This window comes from Pinus tabuliformis, chromosome 2_1 (assembly GCF_031772625.1).
Source record: "Pinus tabuliformis cultivar Carrire ecotype Pingquan chromosome 2_1, CPIR1, whole genome shotgun sequence".
Lineage (NCBI taxonomy): Eukaryota > Viridiplantae > Streptophyta > Pinopsida > Pinales > Pinaceae > Pinus > Pinus tabuliformis.
Window position 1 is genome coordinate 321,693,272 of NC_142299.1, and position 20,003 is coordinate 321,713,274.

A 20,003-nucleotide genomic window follows, 5' to 3' on the forward strand; every position below is an offset into this window, starting at 1 on the left:
TTTAGATTTAATAAAAAAAATTATTTGATTTCACTTTTATTTCATACTTGAAATAAAAAACCTAAATATAAATAGATATATTTATATTACTTTTTAAATTTAATAAATTTTAAAAACTATTAATATTTAAACCACTTTCACAATCTGTGCATCATTTATGATAATGAAATATAAGGTTCACTAGAATATAATTTTCATTTATATATATATATATATATATATATATAACAATTTAATTTTAGAGGCTGCACGGATGGATCGCACGCGCAAAGGTTTGGGCTAGGGTTACCTTTCGCGCATCTACTGCAGACCATCGAACTAGGGCACGATAACCTCTTAGCCTAGCTCCCTACCGCTGCGGTCACGATCCTGGAACCTACAGCTGCAGCATTCCCGTTGTTATCCCTACAGTCTTTTTCGGTGCGGTCATCGTGTCAGACATGGATGTCTCGGAGCTGGAATCGGTGGACTATTCGGCGGATCCATCGCCGGATAAGGTTATATTTGGGCGGCCCTGTTTCGGACCCCGTTCGCAGTTCATGCCCTCCTCATCGTCATCGGTTCCTGGGCTCCCACCTTACCATACCTCCGATGCGCCCATTGTTTATCGCAACAACCCTTCAACTGCTGGAGCTTTTACATCTGAGTCGCTGCCCTTCGAGGTACCTCCTCTCTCGCCAGGTTCTTTACAGTTTCTGGCCTCTCATACCCCTCCATCGCCCTCTTTCGACCCACAGGCTCCGCCTCTTCTATCGGTACCTATCCCTCCGCCGATCGTAAACCCTGCATCTCACCCATCTGCATCTGGATTACGCCCTTCTGGTTGTTTTGAAACCCCTGCGGTCACTACCCGGCCTGCTCCGCCCCCACCCAGGGAAGGTATCACCAATCCTCTGGTTGATCACCCATCGGCCCCTCGATCCGGCAAAAAGAAGGTTCACTGTGTGAGAGCTACATCGAGGGATATATCCATTAAATTCGACGAATCGAAGCCGCTCGGGGAATATATGGACATCGCTAACACAGTTCTGGTAGGGCACGTCAGGGGCCGAACATACTCGAGACAGAGACTTATTCTATGGGTCAAGGAGATTTGGGGCGGAGTATTATTTGATCTACCTGAGGTTCACGTTCTTCCCAGAGGCTGGTTCTCACTCAAATTCTCCAAGGAAAGTCAGACCGATCTGGTACTGGGGCGTTACTGGCATATTGAAATGGCCCCGGTACTCCTTAAGCGCTGGAGCCCCCTTTTTGAACCAGAGCGGGAACAACTTGGTGCAGGGCCGATCTGGGTTCGCCTCCCGGGTCTTCCATTACCATTCTGGGCCGAAGAAGTGTTTATTCAGGTCGGCAATGCCCTCGGGACCTACTTGGACTTCGATCGCACATTTGTGGAATCAGGGAGCCGAACACTTGCTCGGATTTTGGTACATCTGGACACCCGGGAAGGGCTTGAGGAGCAAGTCACACTTCAATGGGGCAGATGCATCAGGGTTCAGCTCTTGGACTACGAAGGAGTCCCCTTCCGCTGCAGACGATGTCATAAAGTTGGACATCTCGCTAAAGATTGCCCTCTCAACAAGAAAGCGGAAGACACTCCGAAGCACACCCCGACCTCCTCCAGGATGGCATCTCCAAATACTTCTCGGCCACCTTCTGCTGGCCCATCCCCTTCGGCTCCAGCATCCATGGACGTGTCTGGACTCCGGCGTCCCTCGCCTCCTATCACTAGGGCACGCTCGGCGGCTGAAGCGGGTATGTTCTCTGATCCCCCATTCTCTCATGTTCATTCATCGGTTGATGTCATTGATTCTGCATCTCCTTCTTCTATGGTTCATTTCCCTCTCAGCTCTGCTCCCTCCACTTGCGCGGATCCTATCATATCCTCTTCCCCCCATAAGGATTGCTCCATCCCGCAACCGTCCTCCCCTCCTCACCCATATTTTCTTAGATCTCGAAACCCTACCAAGGAAACCCCTATTAAGCATTCCAGGCTGGGAATTGTTGTTTCTGAAGGGGGGGTATCGAGTACCAGAGGGAGAAAATCACACCTCTCTAAAGCCATTAAGATTGCTGGGGCAGAGGTGGTCTCTGGAAGGCAATCGACCATTGACGGGGTCCTTAGAGCAGGGCACACCCCGAGAGGTGTTCCCCCATGAAGAGTCTTTCATTTAATTGTAGAGGGCTGGCTAGTTCCTCCAAGAAACTAGCCTTGAAGCGGCTCATTGAATCTGAGCCCTGTGATATTATCATGTTACAAGAAACTCTCTGCACAGCTGATCAGTGTTCACATGTCCTGCTCTCCTTGGTACCTGGTTGGATTATCTCTGCAAATGATGCTGTTGGTCGATCCGGGGGGCTAGCCATTGGGATAAACCCCCGTACCATTAAACTGAATGCCAGTTGGGGGGGGGGGGCTGGATTTATTGGATTGGATATTTTCTCTGCCGACCTCGGCATGGATCTTAGAATTGTCAATATTTATGCTCCTTGCTCCCAGCGAGAAGCTTTCTGGCAGAACATCCTTCATCTCCCTCTACTGAATGAAGATCATGTCATTATCGGAGGTGACCTAAACTTCTCGCTGGGTTTCAGGGAATCCTGGGGCTCGGATGCTCAAATTGACCCCATTACCGACTTCATGCTCAACCTGCTAGAGCAATCTAACTTTATAGATATCCCTATGCAGCGTCCCCTTCCTACCTGGAGGAATAGAAGGGTTGGGGAAGCTGCCCTGGCTCGCAGACTTGACAGATTCCTACTTAAAGGGCCTCTCCTCCAGCGTGTGCATCTGTATCGTCAATGGGTTGGCTCGGGGGGGCAATCGGACCATAACCCTATTTATCTTGAGATTCAGGGACCTACCAAGAAACCCAAAGCTCCCTTCAAATTCAACCACACCTGGCTGAAGGATCCCTCATACATCAAGTTGGTTCAGGATTACTGGACAGCTCATCCTATCAATGACATTGAATCATATGCTAAGAGTTTCTGTAGGAACCTTGCAGAACTAAAGCATATTTCCATTCAGTGGGCCAAGGCAAAATTGGAGAGGGAAACAGCACAGCTCACTCAAATTGAGGCTGATATTTGCACCCTTACAGACGATCGGGGCTTGGGATTCATCTCCGTGGCTGACAAGAGCAGGCTAATTGAATTGGAAAGTCAAAAAGCCAGGATCCTCAAAGAGAGGGAGGAATCTATCCGATTAAGAAGCAGAGCATTATGGATACAAGCTGGGGACGACAACACAAAGTTTTTCCATAGCTATGCTAAGAGCAGGAAGGTATCTAATACAATCTGGAAGCTCCCCTCTCCGGATGGTGAGTTTGCAGACAATTTTCAAAAACTTGCACACCTGGGTACCACCCACATCAGGAATTTGTACAAGAGTCCCCGGGAAGTCAGCCTTCTGGACATCATCAATGTGGCAAATCACTTCCCAAGATTCGTGGAGGATGATGATGTGGCGGATCTCACCGGCCCTGTTACAGCTGAAGAACTTGAAGGGGTATTGAAGTGGTTCAAGAAAGACAAAAGCCCCGGCCCAGATGGATGGACCATTGAATTCTATCTTGCCTTTTATGAGGTCCTGGGGCAGGATCTGCTGAGGGTGGTGGAGGAGAGCCGCACTACTGGATCTATTTATCATGCTATCAACTCCACTTTCATTGCCCTCATCCCCAAATCTGATACTCCGGAATCCTTTGATGAATATCGTCCCATATCTCTGTGCAACTGCTTGTACAAGATCATCTCCAAGACCATTGCAAATCGACTCAGACCTATCCTCTCCAGGTCCATTGCTCCACAGCAATTTGCTTTCCTAGACTCTAGACAGATTCATGAGGCCATAGGGCTTGCTCAAGAGGCCCTACACTCCATCTGGTCCAAAAATCTGAAAGCCATCCTCCTCAAAATAGATCTCTCCAAAGCCTTCGATCGTGTCAGCTGGCTTTATCTTAAGATGATTCTAATTCATCTGGGGTTCCCACACTCCTATATCACCTGGATAATGGCTTGTATCACCTCCCCCTCGTTCAGTGTCCTCATCAATGGCTCGGCATCTACATTTTTTCACTCAGAAAGAGGTCTGCGACAGGGATGCCCTCTATCACCTCTCCTATTTCTCTTGGTCATGGAAGGTCTCAGTCGACTCATGGAAGCTGCAAAGAGGGATGGTGATATTGGTGGGCTTGGCATATCTGATTTGTGCTACCTTACACATCTACTATTTGTAGATGATGTACTTATTCTACTTGATGGCAGTGTCAGAGACTCCCGGAATTTCTTGAAAATCCTGCAAAGATTTTCTGCAGCTACAGGTATGCTGCCAAACCAGACGAAATCCACCATCACCTGTGCTCGCACTACTGTACAGGAGACCCGGACTGCCCTACAGGCTTTTCCTTATTCGGTGCACTCACTGGATAGAGGCCTTAAATACCTGGGATTCAATCTGAAGCCTACCTGCCAAAGGATTGCTGATTGGGTCTGGTTGGTTGCCAAACTGGAAAAGAGGCTTTTGGGTTGGAGCCACAGATACCTATCTAGGGCTGGCAGACTGGTGCTCATCAAATCCGTGCTAGAAGCTACTCCGGTCTTCTGGATGGCACTAGCTTGGATACCAAGGAACATCCTGGGGAGGATGCAGCAGCTTTGCAACCGCTACCTATGGAATGGGAGTCAGGAGAAACGAATATTTGCTTGGATTAGCTGGAAGAAAATCTCACTACCTAAGAAATGGGGAGGATGGGGTGTAAAAGACCTCCCAGATTTTGCCAAAGCATTAGCCGCCAAGATGGGATGGACCGTGCTCACTAGGCAAATTCTGTGGACACATGTTACTTATCACAAATACATTTGGCCGCGAAATATTATGGATTGGGCCCGACTTCCATCCTGGTCTTTGAAAGGAGGCTCCTCTGTTTGGAAGGCCTTGATTGATTCCCTTCCCCTCATTCGGGACAACTTGGCTTGGCGAATCAATGATGGTATGACAGGCAAGATTGGCATGGACCCTTGGAGTAATAGTGGGGGCAGACATATATTAAATCAGGAGATTATCAATTATCTACAAGACCGGGGGATTCGGAATTTTGCACAGATTGCCGATCCGCTTCACACAGATATCTTCTCTCAAGCGTGGAAATCTGCCCAATCTTTGAATCTCCCTATACATTGGCACCAGGAATGGGATCAATATATCATGGCATTATCTGAATCCCACATGCGCATCAAGCAAGGGCCCGATGAACTTATTTGGTGCCCAGCTGACCATGGTATATATGTCCCAAAGCACGGTTACAGGGCTCTTATTACACACAGATCTCCGGAACAGGTCCACCCATGGTGGCATACCATATGGAAGATAAAAGCCTCTCCCCGATCCAAACTATTTTTCTGGTGTGCGGTCCATGGTATCGTTCCCACGGGAGAACAGCTGACACGCAGAGCCATACACGGCCCCTCTTGGTGCACCTTTTGTAAATCTGCGTCTGAATTCTCAGATCACATATTCCTTCTCTGTCCGACCATCCAAAACATATGGAGGAATATTTGTCAGCAACTGGGAATTTCGGGACAATGGAGCGGTTCTGACTTACAGGACGCATGGAGTAGCTGGTCTCATACGCACCCGGAATCCAAACTAATCAATCTCCCTCCTGTGGCCACTTGGTATATATGGCTAGCTCGGAATAGGGCCATTTTTTAGGATAAACCAATTTCGGGATGCCGGATAGAAATCGCTATTATAGCAGCTTATCAGGAGTTACCAGACCCGACTCCTTCCAGACCCAGAGCCATTCAGCCCATGCCTGAGATTGACAGATCCATCCCTTGGGCATTTTTCGATGGAGCATCGAATCAAACCGGGTGTGGTGGAGGTTTTGTCCTTCACATTAACGATCAACATAGATATCTTGCTAAATTGGGTTTCGGAATTGGATCTAACAATTTTGCTGAGCTCTCTGCATTACATAATCTTCTTCACTTTGCTTTATCTCATCAGATCTCACAGATCAATATATTTGGGGACTCAATGGTGGTTGTAAATTGGATCAATAATGTGACTAATTGCCATGTACACACTCTCAGTAATTTATTACACAATACTCTCACTCTCAAAGCAGCATTTGATCATTTCACTTGTGTGCATATTTACAGAGAACACAATAGCGAGGCTGACAAACTATCCAAAGAGGCCTCGTCACTTCCCCGAGGCAATGGACAAATAGTGGAGCAGAACGGGTCAGATGAACATCAGTTTTACCACCGACCATATATAGATCAGAGGCATCAGAGGGACAACAGTCCCAACAGCTGACAGAGAATGGAGACTAATATGAAAAACTGCTGATATATTTATAAATAGAATCATTTTGTACTAGCAAATAGGCTGTAAAGCCAGAACAATGGAATGTAACTAGAAACTATTTTGTTTATGCCACTCAAAAACACCTGAAAAGGTGAATTTTGTATGAACAATGACAGTAATGCCACGGCATCTGCTTATGTAATTTTCAAATATTAATGAAAGTTACTGATTTTCCCAGGGGAAAAAACAATTTAATTTTAGAAATCAAATTAGTATAAATGAACATTTCTACGTAGTCATTATGAATGACTTGAGAAATATAATATTTTGAATTTTATTTAAAATTTTGGTCAATGATTTCAAAGGATTTCATTTTATATGGCTATCCAAATTTGAAACTCAGAGGAGAGACATTTAGAATTCAACATGTTAAGTGTTAATGTGATATAAGGTAGATATTATACTATCCCCCAAATGTTTTTGATGCCTTAGATACTACTATGTAGTGACTTCTTATACCATAAGGTTAGTTTAAAAAAAATAAAGATTAATTTTTGTGGTTGGGGGTGGCAGGAGAGGGGTACTTTATGGGCAAAGTGTTCACATACTCATGGGGTATAGGTCATATGGCAAATAATAAAGCACATATATATGGTCTCTACTAGAAACTTTTGTTAGCCACAAAACATAGAGTGGACACACTTTTGGTTATGGGAAATTGTCTCATCCAGTGAAAGGCTCTCTCCCAAGGAGTACCAGAAGATATCCTATCCAAATCCAAATTTAAAGCATATTTCCATATTCTAAGAGACTTCAATTGAGAAGCAAACAATTATGCTAAAAAGGGGTGTAAATTGAAGATAGGTGAATTAAAGATTAATGGCCAAATCAGGCTTGTTGTAATTCTTTAATCGCAACCCCTCTTTTTGTTTCTCAATATATATTTTCTTTAGGAACATCTTATATTCTTATGGGAAAGGAGAAAACAACTCGAAAATTTTAATTAATTAACTATGTAATGCTTAATGTTATTTGGTGCAAACCATGCGCAAAATTATATAATACATATACTCTTTCTAGTTTATATATATACAATGATGATACCTTACTTCTAAATTATAGGTTTTCACAGTTCATCATTCATAATTTATTTTCAAAAAAATTGACCACATTATTACTTCTTATTTTAAAATATTTATTATAATATAAATTTTCTTTATTCTTTAACTCCTGAGAATTATAGTAATTTTACATTTTCTAAGGTTTTTTAAATATAAAATAATTCTTTTAAATAAATCAATAATTTTATAAGGTGTAGTTTATATAAATTATAATTAATTTTATTTATTTATCTAAAATAATGATTTATATGACAATGATTAATGTTTTTTAAGATATATATGGTTTATTGAACATTAGAAAGATCAGAAATTAATAAGAATTAATTTTATTTTTCAAAAAAATTGTGAGAAATGTCTTCCTAGATCAGTATAGATTTGTTAATGTGAAAAATCAAAAAGGTTGGTAGTATGACCAATATTTTGAAAATAGAATCTAAATTGAGTATAAGATAGACAATTTAAGACAAAGTGCTTTTCATCTTCAACCATATTTCACAGTTGAGAAACTCTTTCATCCCAAAGCCTTTTGAGAATTAACCAATGCTAGATCTCACTATGTAGCTTATGAAACTTAGTTTTATCTTCATAGGTTCATTTTCTTTTTAATATTAGTCAAAGCTTTTATTTAGCCATTAAATAAAATAATGACTTATAGTGTTAAGATGACATATAATTTTATAGCCTCAAGGGATAGTTGAGTTGAGTTGGTCGAGTTCTTGTTGCTGAGTACCTCACTTATTCGGAGGCCTTGCTAGTTTAGCCAGTGAGTATATCGGATATCCCTTCGTTCAGGTACTTGCATTTTCCAGCCACTGAGTATCTATGAATCACCCTTTAAAAAATGATACATAATTTTATTTATTTTTATTTAATATATATTAGAAATTTATTTTAATTTTAGTATAAAATTTTAAATTTATTATAATTATTATAATTTTGAATTTATCACAATTATTTCAAAAAATATATTTAGAAATAATAAATTTAAAATTCAAATGAATTATAATTTTAAATTAATATTTATTATAAATGTAGTTTGAATTTAAATTTTCAATATAGAAATAATAAATTTAAAATTAAAATAAATTGAATTTTTAAATTAATATTGTCATAAATGTAGGAATATAATTATATGAATAGGTGTGTTTATTTTGGAATGGGGTTTTTAACAATTTAATTTAATTATTAATAATTATTAAGTAGATGGTAGGTATTTAACCTAGTAAAATATTTTTTTATGATAATCACAAAAGTCATAGCTCAAATATTGAGATTTATCTTCAAATTAATTAAGTCATTTTTACCATTTTAATTAAATTGATTAATTAAAACTAATGTCATATAAACATGTTATATTTGTTTGGCATGTGGTATTAGTAAATCATGGTATCGGCCCATGGTATGGTAGGAAATATTATTTATAAGTTAATAATCTCCATAGTTAAGAATATTGTTACATGTGTTTTTAAATGTATATAGTTTTAATTCATACCTTAAATTTTTAATAATAATAATAAGATCTAGCGTTTTTTAAAAGATGCAGAGACTTTTCCATTATCCTGGTCTTTGCCCATATTAATCATCGCCTCCACGCTCCACATAACCATTGGGTTTTCCTTAAGGCCAGTTTAGCATTATTAAGATCTGAAATCAGTAAGGTCAGACGAGACCTGAGTCTGCTCTCTCATAGTCTTCTGAGGTTGCACTTGGAACTTTTGAACTTGATTTCTGCCTCCCTTTGGGCCAGAATAGATGCATGTTCTGCATTGAAATCCATGCATTTGGAAGATATCAGGAGACAAAAACAAGCTTCGAAATTTCAGAAATTGGCTCAGAAATCTGCGGGGTTCATTAACTCTTTCAAATCCGTGGAAGGTATTTCCCATAGCCAACTTTCAGCTGATAAAAAATCAGCCCTCCAGTCTTGGTTATCTTCAGTCTCTTCCAGTTTTTCTAACTCCTCCTCCCCCGCTAGTGATTCAAGAGAACTCTGTGAAATCGCAAGCAGAAGCCAGCTCCTCTGGCCACCTCATTCCACTCCAGACTTCATCGATTTCTGGTTCTTTCGTTCAAGAAGCGCGTTCTTGCTTGGCTATGAACCCTGATCAATCTGGTCTCACCTCGTTGGACAGTTGAGAGGTTTGTATCGCACTGCACTCCTCAGATCCTTCACATGTTGTTCTGCTCCATTCCAATTAGCCTGCTCCAAGGGGTGATTTACGCTTTTCTTCATCTCGCAGAGGTATGCCAACAATTCTATCTATGTCAAGTGCGAGTGCAGCAACCCCAACGCCGTTTTTCACTGTAAGACACCAGATCTAAGCACATCTAGCAGCCTATCATCTCCCGCGTTCACCTGATCAGCGAGTCAACTAGCCAAAGCTGAATCGATCCGTTGTTCATGTCACAGGTGCAGCAAGCCCGATCTGTCGTGGCGGTGAGGGAAAAATTCTTTACCTCTGCAGTCATCATAATAATCATAGTTTCTTATGTTGTAATAATAATAATAATAATAATAATAATAATAATAATAATAATAATAATAATAATAATAATAATAATAATAGTAGTTGTTATTATTATTTATCCCTTAATTATAACAATAAAATTAATAATAATAGTGAGTTATCTATTATTAACAATTGTAATAATTTAAAATATATAAGTAAATTTGACAAAAGCAATAATGTTATGAATTATAATAATAATAATATTAATCTTCCCCCTCCCTCTCATAATAATAAAGTTGTCAATTTATCTAGTTTCTCCTTTCCCCCTTTTGTTTTTAAGCTTTTGGGTAAAGGTTTAAATTTTTCCCTAGCCCCTAAGAAGATCCCAGTTGCAACGTGGAATTCAGGATTAGAGGTTTACCTGATAATATTAAGGATACTATTAGACCGGATTATGTCGGGCATCCTTAGAAAGGCTAAGCCCCCTTAGAGAAACCTCAGCAATGAAGAATTCGTTGCCCTCTAATCCTTAAACCAAAACAAAGATATCGTTGTTCTGAAGGCCGACAAAGGAGGGGTTGTTGTCATCCTTGATAAAGATGATTACCGCAAGAAGATGTTAGATCATCTTTATAATAGTGGTAGCTATAAAAAGCTTCCCAAGAACCCTCTAAAGAAGATTTCTAGGACTGTGGCTCTTGCCATCAAATCCAGTAACTCAGTGAGTTCCCTGTGCCATAAACTCATTGAGAGCAGTCCCATTACTCCAAGGATCTATGGGCTTCCAAAGATTCACAAGGAGGGGGCTCCCCTAAGGCCCATTGTCAACACCATTGGTGGTCCTACCTACCTTCTAGCTAAATTCCTTGCCTTAAAGCTTAAACCCTTAGTTGGCCATACAGAGTCCTTCGTCAAAGACTTTGCATCCTTTGTTGAAGAGCTAAAGGACATAAAGCTTGACTCTGGGGACATTCTTGTTAGTTTTGATGTAGTCTCCCTTTACACTTGTATCCCTATAAAGGAGGCCTTGGAAGTGATCTATCGCCTAACGAATCCCGATACCGCTCGATTAGTTGAGATCTGTCTCACTTCCACTTTTTTCTATTTTGAGGGCGAGTTCTTTGAATAGACCCGTGGCGTTGCCATGGGCTCACCCCTATCCCCTATTGTTTCTCATCTTTTTATGGAAGATTTTGAATCCAAGGCTTTAGCCTCGGCCCGTTTCCTACCCAAGTTGTGGAAAATATATGTATATGACACTAATGTCATCTGGTCCCATCGCCAAGAGGATTTAGATCTCTTCTTCAATCATCTCAACTGTCAATCCTCTGCCATTAAGTTCACCATGGAGCCGGAAGTCGATGTTTGCCTCCCTTTCCTTGAGATTCTTATTTCAAAGAATATTGACGGTTCCCTCTCCCACCAAGTGTTTCAAAAGAAAACACATACGGAGCAATATCTTCATGCCAGTTCCCATCATTTCCCGGCTTAAAAGTTGGACGTTCTTAACACCCTCGCTACTCGTGCCCTAAGGAATTCTGATGATAAGAGCTTCGATAAAGAGAAATCCCATCTCCTTAATGTCTTTGTTGAGAACGGTTATAGTAGACACCTTGGTCAGAAGGCTTTCCTTAAAGCCTCCAAAAATTCGGTAATTAAAAAAGAACCTAAAGAACGAGTCCCAGGTGTCCATCTACCTTTTGTCCAAGGAACCACTGATAAGATTGCTCGGATTCTTAAGAAGCATAATTTTCCCTCAACCTTTAGACCCCTCAACACCATTCGTAAATCCCTCTGATCGGTGAAGGATCCTATCGACCCTAAGGACATGAAGGGTGTCTATATTATTCCTTGTTTTTGTAGGATCCCCTATATTGGTGAGATAGGACGCTCTATTAATCAAAGGATTAATGAGCACATAGCTAACCTAAAACATAGGAGAACCAAGTCTTCCGCACTAGCGGAGGATGCGGAGAAGACCAAGCATCATGTTTGTATTGAGGAGGCCAAGGTTATTGCTAAGGTTGCACGGTTCCATCACCAAAAATTTAGGGAAGAAATTGAGATTGAAAGAAGGCCAAGCAATCTCAATAGAGATGACGACTGGAAGATCAGTAGTTGTTGGATCCCTGCCCTCTCTTCCTAGTCGTGTCTTCCCCTTCTTCCCCTCCCTCTATTGTTGACTTATTCTAGATTTCTATGTTTCCCCTTGTTATCCCTTATCCTGCTTTATTTAGCCGTAATTCTTTAATCCTCTTGGGAAATCTCCCTTGGTTTATTTTATTTAAGTAATAGTCCTTTTCATGACTATCTTAAATAACAAGATGTTAGTCTTTCTAATATATTTATATTAATTAATTACACAAACCTTTAATAATAATACTATTATTATAACACTATTATATTAATATAATCAATCCTTACATGTACTAACATCCCTAGATCTATTAATATATGTTCCCATTGGATAACTTTACTAATAAATTGATATTAATTAGTTACCCTAACCATCAATAATAAGAATAATACTTTTATCATAACAAAAGTACAATAATAACTAATATTATTTTTAATATTAAATCCATACTGTTACTAATTATACATGATTGATATTATTATAAAATATTTCCCCTTTTCATGTCTAATCTGAATAATCTAGTACAAATAATATAACAAGAATTAATATTATTCTAATTATTATTAATATCCCTAGATCTATTAACACTTATCCCCATTTGATAAACTTTACTATTAAAAAAATTTAATTAGTTATACAAGCCATTAATAAGAAGATTAATATTGTAACGTTATTATAATAATAATATAATATTATTTATTCTATATTAATTCCCTTCTATTACTAATAGTTATTATTTGGTAAATATTCCCTAAATGTAGTCTGATTAACTTTTTACTTAAAATAACACATGATAAATATTATAATAATATTAATTTTAACATATTAATATAGTTAAACAATTTGAATAGTCAAATCTAGCCGTTTCTTGGTCAATTATAGCCATTTGTCCAATCTGACCTAATATAGCTGTTTCTTTAGTCAAACGTAGCTGTTGGAAGATCTGCTCTCCCTATTTAATATGTACCCATGATCTGACTCTTCAACTTGTTCGAAATGCTTCCACAAATGTATTTTCATGTGATTTACCTTGAAAAACTTTTTCCCATAAAATAATAATAATTTAAAATAAATTATAATTTAGATTTTTTTTTTTTTTTAAATATGAATAGCTCATTAGATACATATTATTATTGGCACTTAACGAATTAAAATGATTTTTGATCTAATGTTTATAAATTGATTTATATTTATATTTATATAGACAAATCATATTCTATATTTAATTACATTTAACATATTTTTAATATAATAAATATCTTTTTTATAAAAGTAATTAGTTATAATATAACGGTAAGATTTGACTAAATAACTAATATTTTAATATAAGTTTCCTTAATTCAATATAAATTGTTATATTGAATTAAGGAAACTTTATATTAAAATATTGTTTATTAATAATACTATTTATTTGTCAAATCTAATATATATATATATATATATATATATATATATATATATATATATATATATATATATATATATATAACTTGAAGATTTTGTTCACACTAATTGTGTAAACTCTGATAATATGATTTTTACCAAAACGTTTCTTACTTTTCATAATATAAATTACAAAAACCTAAATTCAATTTTCATTATAATTATTTTAAATATAACTAGTTTATTAAAAAATATTATTGTAATATATTATATTAAATAATAATAATTATTTATATTTAATATAAATATTTATTAAATAATATTAAATAATTTTAAAAAATAAAAAATGATAAACATTATAATATTAATATCTTTTATATGAATTGAATATTTGAATATTTAAAGGTCTCTCTCAACCCTAAGACAAGAGAGAAATAGCTCCTACCTTGTCAATCTATGATATATACTCACTTTACTTCAAAGTGTAACATAATATTCTATTCTATTCTAAACTTAAATATGTCAACTTAGAACATTTCAAGGTAAGGAAGATCATAACATTTTGAAGTAGACTAAATTCAATTGAGATATTGAATATATATCAATAAAAACTAAAAAAATAAAATTAAAATTAATGTAATGGAAATTAAAAATATAATTAAACAATACAAATTTAAAAAGATTTATATTTTCAAAAAAATAATAAATTTTAGAGTTTTCTAAATCAAGGTCACAAATTTGTTTTAAAAAGATTTATATTTTCAAAAAAATAATAAATTCTAGAGTTTTCTAAATCAAGGTCACAAATTTGTTTGGAAAGTTATTTTATTTTTTCATAAAATCTGATCATAGGAATGTTTGAATCTTTTTTCTCTCATCTAATTTGTAACCTATTTAAACTACTTTATTAAAATATTACCTAACAATTTCTCACAACAAACTCTATCCACTTTTATCCACAAACTCTGTCCACTTCTATCCCCCTGTGAAAGAGTCGTAAATGTGGTGATTGGATCAAGTTCCAATAGCATCCACGGGGTGGATAGAGCTCACCCTTTCTGTCTACATGGATATCGTCACAAGCTAGTTGTAAATAACAATATCAAAGCTAAAAGAAGAAGATAGATCCGACAAGAAAGTGGCTGAATCAAACTTTTTGTTAATGGAAAGACATAATTAAATATCGATTTGATGATGGTGATATGATTTTATGCTTAAAGTGGAGTTGACAATAGTTTTTTTAATTTCATTCTTTGAATTAGTTGTTAATATTACAATTCATAATAATTATGTGGTAAAAATATTTCACTTTTACTCTTGGAATTATATGTATAAAAGATGACCATAGTAAAACATTCCAATGCTCAAAAGGAAGAAGTATTCAATTGTTAATATAAAATATAGACAATAGTAAAATTTTCAAAAATACAACTTAAAGAATGAATATATATATATATATATATATATATATATATATATATATATATATATATATATATATATATATATATATATATATATATATATATATATATATATATATATATATATATATATAATTGTTTTTTCTTGGTTAAGAGCTCGTCTCCTACTTAAGGAAATTGACCACCAACTGCTAATTACATGTGAAGTGGTTTTCCTTGAAGAACAATGATGAGTCAACTTGCATTTGTTGAGAGAGAGGGGGTTGATCCATCTTAATCACAAATTTACCAAGCACTAAAAGGGATTAAATCTCTTGCCATGTAAACCCTTTTTCAAGTTTTTCATTCTAAAACGAGATTTCCATATCAAGAGATCACCTCCCTCTAAACATTTGGTAGATCCGTGGTTAAGATGGATCCATGCTAGTTTATGAGAGTTTCTCACATATCATGTTGTTCAAAAGTTCATTAAGGCAAAGCTCTTTCACTTAACTCTTCCACTCAATGTTTTTGAGCAGAATAGGTCTATCTTTTCTCGTTTGTCCAAAGAGGTGGGGGTTTTTTATTTCAAGACAACATTGCCATCTAGAGTTGACACCATAGCAAAAAAATTATTTTAAGTCAAACTAGCATTTGCTTTGACTCTTGGCTAGGAAGAGGGTTGGGGGTAGTTTTTTTTTTTATCTTTAAGGGCTTGGGGAATTTATAAAATTCTTCTTATTTGTTAGTGAAAGAGATTTTTTTACTTTTTGAATAGTTTTTATTGAAGTAGCCATACTGGTGGCAATCATTGTAACTAAAAGGAACTTGTTCATACTCCAACTACTTGTATAGATTTAGTTATCCATCCATCTAGGCTGTCTAAAGCCTAAAGGAGGCCTTCTTGTAGGTTTACCTCTACTCATATTTGAGCATAGGAGAGCATACTCCAACCTCGCTCACTTGTTTTCTAGAAATTTCCTTAGATTAGTATTAATTTCTTTGAAGATTTCATTGTCCTAGATATTTAGAGGTAGAGGGGAGAGCAAGACCCAACTTACACTTTGACCCCTAGAGATTATAATGACAGTTGTATAACTACACCGGTATCATAAGTTGGAAACTGATCTAATTAGGCTAGTCGTGGAAAGAATATAACACAACCCAACATTCTCTCACTTGTTGTTTTCTTTCCACAAGAGAGCTTAGTCATTTATCCAGCCCTGAAACGCCCATTGTTTCTCTACACTAAGAGAACTTCTCAAAGCTCCCATATTTTTTCAATGCATCTGCAATATTCTTCAAAGTGTCCACCTTTACCAGCGACACCTTTTTGTCTTCTATCATATCCCTCACAAAGTGATACTGAACATCAATGTGCTTTGTTTTTTAATGATAAGCAGGGTTCTTTGCCAAGAAATTGCACTTTGGTTGGCACAGTCTATCCTTATAGCTCCCTGTACTAGCCCCATTTAAACACAATCTCTGCAACCAAATTGCTTCCTTGCTTGCATGAGTGGCTTCCATGTATTCTGCCTCTGTAGTTGATAATGCCACTATAGATTGTTTCTTACTCATCCAGCTGACTGTGCCTCCAAATAGGTTAAACACATACCCACTTGCAGATCTTCTCTGATCCAGATCTCTAGCCCAGTCTGCATCAACAAAGCCACGGACATCCAAAACTCTGTTCAATCCTGGTCTTCCTTGGTAGCACAAACCATAATCACTAGTGCCATGAAAATACCTGAAAACCCACTTCACTGTTGTCCAATGCTCCTTTCCTGGTTTTGGCATAAACCTGCTCAATACTTCCACTGCATGTGCAATGTCTGGTCTAGTACAGACCATTGCATACATCAGGCTACCAACTGCACTTGCATATGGAACACGAGACATGTCATGTTCCTCTTCTTGTGTCTTGGGACATTGTTCAACAGATAACTTCACACCTACAGGAATAGGAACCTTCATCAGTTTACTATCTTGCATATTAAACCTTTGCAGTATTGTCTCGACATACTTCCTCTGGTTTAACCAGAGCTTCCTCTTTGCCCGACCTCTTTTAATTTCCATGCCCAAAATATAGTTTGCAGCACCAAGATCTTTCATGTTGAATTTGGAGGACAATTGGGTCTTCAAATTCTGGATAATTTCTTTGTCATTTCCAACCAACAATATATCATCCACATACAAGACCAGATAAATAACACGGTCACCAATTAATTTAAAATACACACATTGATCTGCTTTGCTTCTGGTGAAGCCAAGTCCCCATATAAATGTATCAAATTTATGATACCACATCCTTGGTGACTGTTTTAACCCAGACAGAGACTTCTTTAACTTGCATACCTATTCCTTCTTACCCTTCACCGCAAAACCTTCAGGTTGCTTCATGTAGATCTCCTCTTCCAAATCCCCGTGAAGAAATGATGCCTTCACATCCATCTGTTCTACCTCAAAATCAAAAGCAGGAGCAACAGATAAAAGTAATCTAATAGAAGCTACCTTGGCAACAGGAGAAAAAATATCACCAAAATCAATTCCCGACACCTAGGAACAACCTTTTGCTACCAAATGAGCTTTGTACTTCTCCACCTTTCCTTCTGCATTTTTCTTCTTCTTGAACACCCATTTGCTGCCAATGGGTTTCCTTCTAGCCGCAACACCACTAGATCCCAAGCTTCATTTTTGTGCAAAGATGCCATTTCATCAACCATGGCCTCTTTCCAGAGTTTTCCATCCTCTAAATCTACTACTTCCTTCACATTTTTGGGATCATCATCAGTAATAGATAAAACAATATTTGAACAAAAAGCAGATGAACTATACCTTTCTTGTTGCCTTCTTTCTTGAATTGATCTTCTCACACCCAGAGTTTTTGGCTCTTCATCTTCTGATATCTCCTCTGCTGTAGAGTCTGATTCTTCCTCCTTTAGCTCAAACTCTATCTTCTCAGGTTCCTTTGATGGGACTTCATGTTTAATAACATCTTTCACCTCTTTGAACACCACATCTTAGTTGTACACAACCTTCCTTGTTACTGGGTTCCAAAGCTTATAACCCTTTAAACCATCCTTGTACCCAATAAAGATGCACTTTTCAGATTTACTATCCAACTTGGTTTTTTTCTCCTTTGGAACATGTACATATGCATCACATCCAAATATCCTCAGATGTGAAAGAGAGGGTTTCTTACCAGTCCATACCTCTTGTGGAGTTTTATCCTCCAACACTGATGAAGGTGATCTATTGACCAGGTAACATGTTGTCTCCACTGCCTCTGCCCAGAATTCCTGTCCTAACCTAGCACCACTGAGCATGCTTCTTGCCCTTTCCATCAACGTCTTGTTCATTCTTTCTGCAACTCCATTTTTCTCAGGTGTGTATGGAGTATTCTTTTGTCGTGCTATACCACACTTCTTACAGAATTCTTCAAATTCCTTGTTGCAAAAATCTCCACCGTTATCTGACCTCAACACCTTTTTCTTCTTCTCTCTCTGGTTTTCCACCAGAGCCTTAAATTCTTTAAACCTGTCAAAGACTTAAGATTTCTCCTTAAGGAAATATATCCATGTATTCCTTGAGAAGTCATCTATAAATGATACATAGTACATAGACTTACCCAGTGATGGAACCTTCACAGGTTCAAACACATAACTGTGCAAAAGCTCTAATATTTGTTTCACCCTCTTACCACCAGAGCGGAAACTCACCCGATTTTGCTTCCCATATACACAATTTTCACAGAAATCAAAATCTAGAGAGCTATTAATCATACCTTCTACCATACCTTTACCATGAAGTATTTGAAGGCCCTTCACTCAAATATTTCCAAGCCTTTGATGCCACAACATGGTCTTCTCTCCAGATACCACTAGATTTTTTGCTTCACTTTCAGGAACCACAGAACTGTTGCACCCATCAACAACAGTGCTACCTTGCAACTTGTACAGAGTTCCAATTTGAACTCCACGCATCAATACCAGTGCTTCCTGAACCATCTTGCAGGAATCCTTCTCAAACATTGTTTTTACACCTGCATCATCCAGTTTGCTTAGAGAAATCAGATTTCTGGCCAATTCAAGAATATGCAAAACACCTAGAAGTGTTCTAACCCTTCCACCTTGCAACTTCAACTTTACTTTTCCACGACCAATGATTATAGCCTTCCTATCATCCCCTAAGAAGGCATCACCACCATCATATATCTCATACTCGTAGAACCACTCTCTATGGGGAGTGAAGTGAAAGAATACACCTAAGTCAATCAACCATGCCTCATGATCTACATGTGTACTTGAAGAAGCCAAGCACACATACCCACCTTCATCTGAAGTGGTTTTTGCCTCTACAGAAGGAGCATCACTAGATCCCTTTCCTTTGTCAGGAGCTTTAGATTTACAGTCCCTTTTGTAGTGCCCTTCCTTTCTGCATTTTCAGCAAACCACCTTTACAGGTTTTCCTGGAGATTTAGATCTCCCTCTAGATTTAGATCTCCCACTCGATGACTTATTTTTGTTTCTATTCTGGGACCGTCCTCGTACACACAAGGCATCACCATTCTGGCTCTTCATATTTTTCCGTCTCATCTCCTCCGTTAGTAAGGATGAGACTATTTCATCAAACTGCAAGGCAGTTGCATTTCTACCTATCGCAATAACCAAACTATCCCACGAATCTAGTAGAGAACACAACAAATTAATGCACTTATCTTCATCTGAATTTTTAATATCAACAGATAATAACTGACTTACCACAGTATTAAATGCATTCAGATGCTCTGTCACTGAGTCTCCATCTTTCATCCTCAGGTTATACAATTTTTTCTGTAGGAACAGTTTATTCGCTAGAGACTTAGATTGGTACAAAGTCCCTAACTTGTCCCACAAAGCCTTTTCCATAGCTTCCCCTAATACATTCAACAATACTGAATCTGAGACACATAATCACATTTTGCTCTTTGCCTTCTGATCCAACTTCTTCCATTCTTCATTAGACACTCCCGTTGGTTTAGTACCTGGATTTGCCACAATCCATTAATCTTTATCCACTAACGGATCCTCCATCTTGATTTTCCATAACTCAAAACTCTAACCATTAAATTTCTCGATCTCTATCTTTCCACTGCTCGCCATCTTCTTTCACCACCAGAATTGATCCTACAAATCTACTACTGGATAGAGT

At 37.5% G+C, this 20,003-nt stretch overlaps 1 protein-coding gene across 1 annotated transcript in view; it reads left to right on the forward strand.

The window, feature by feature from the left end:
• Positions 1–440: 440 nt before the first annotated feature.
• Positions 441–20,003, forward strand: part of LOC149200143 (uncharacterized) — a 38,625-nt gene continuing 19,062 nt past the window's right edge. The window contains exons 1-3 of the mRNA XM_089400865.1: positions 441–1,755; positions 2,262–3,511; positions 3,602–5,341. Of these exons, the coding sequence (XP_089256991.1) occupies positions 441–1,755; positions 2,262–3,511; positions 3,602–5,341 (4,305 nt within the window). The remainder of the gene's footprint in view (positions 1,756–2,261; positions 3,512–3,601; positions 5,342–20,003) is intronic.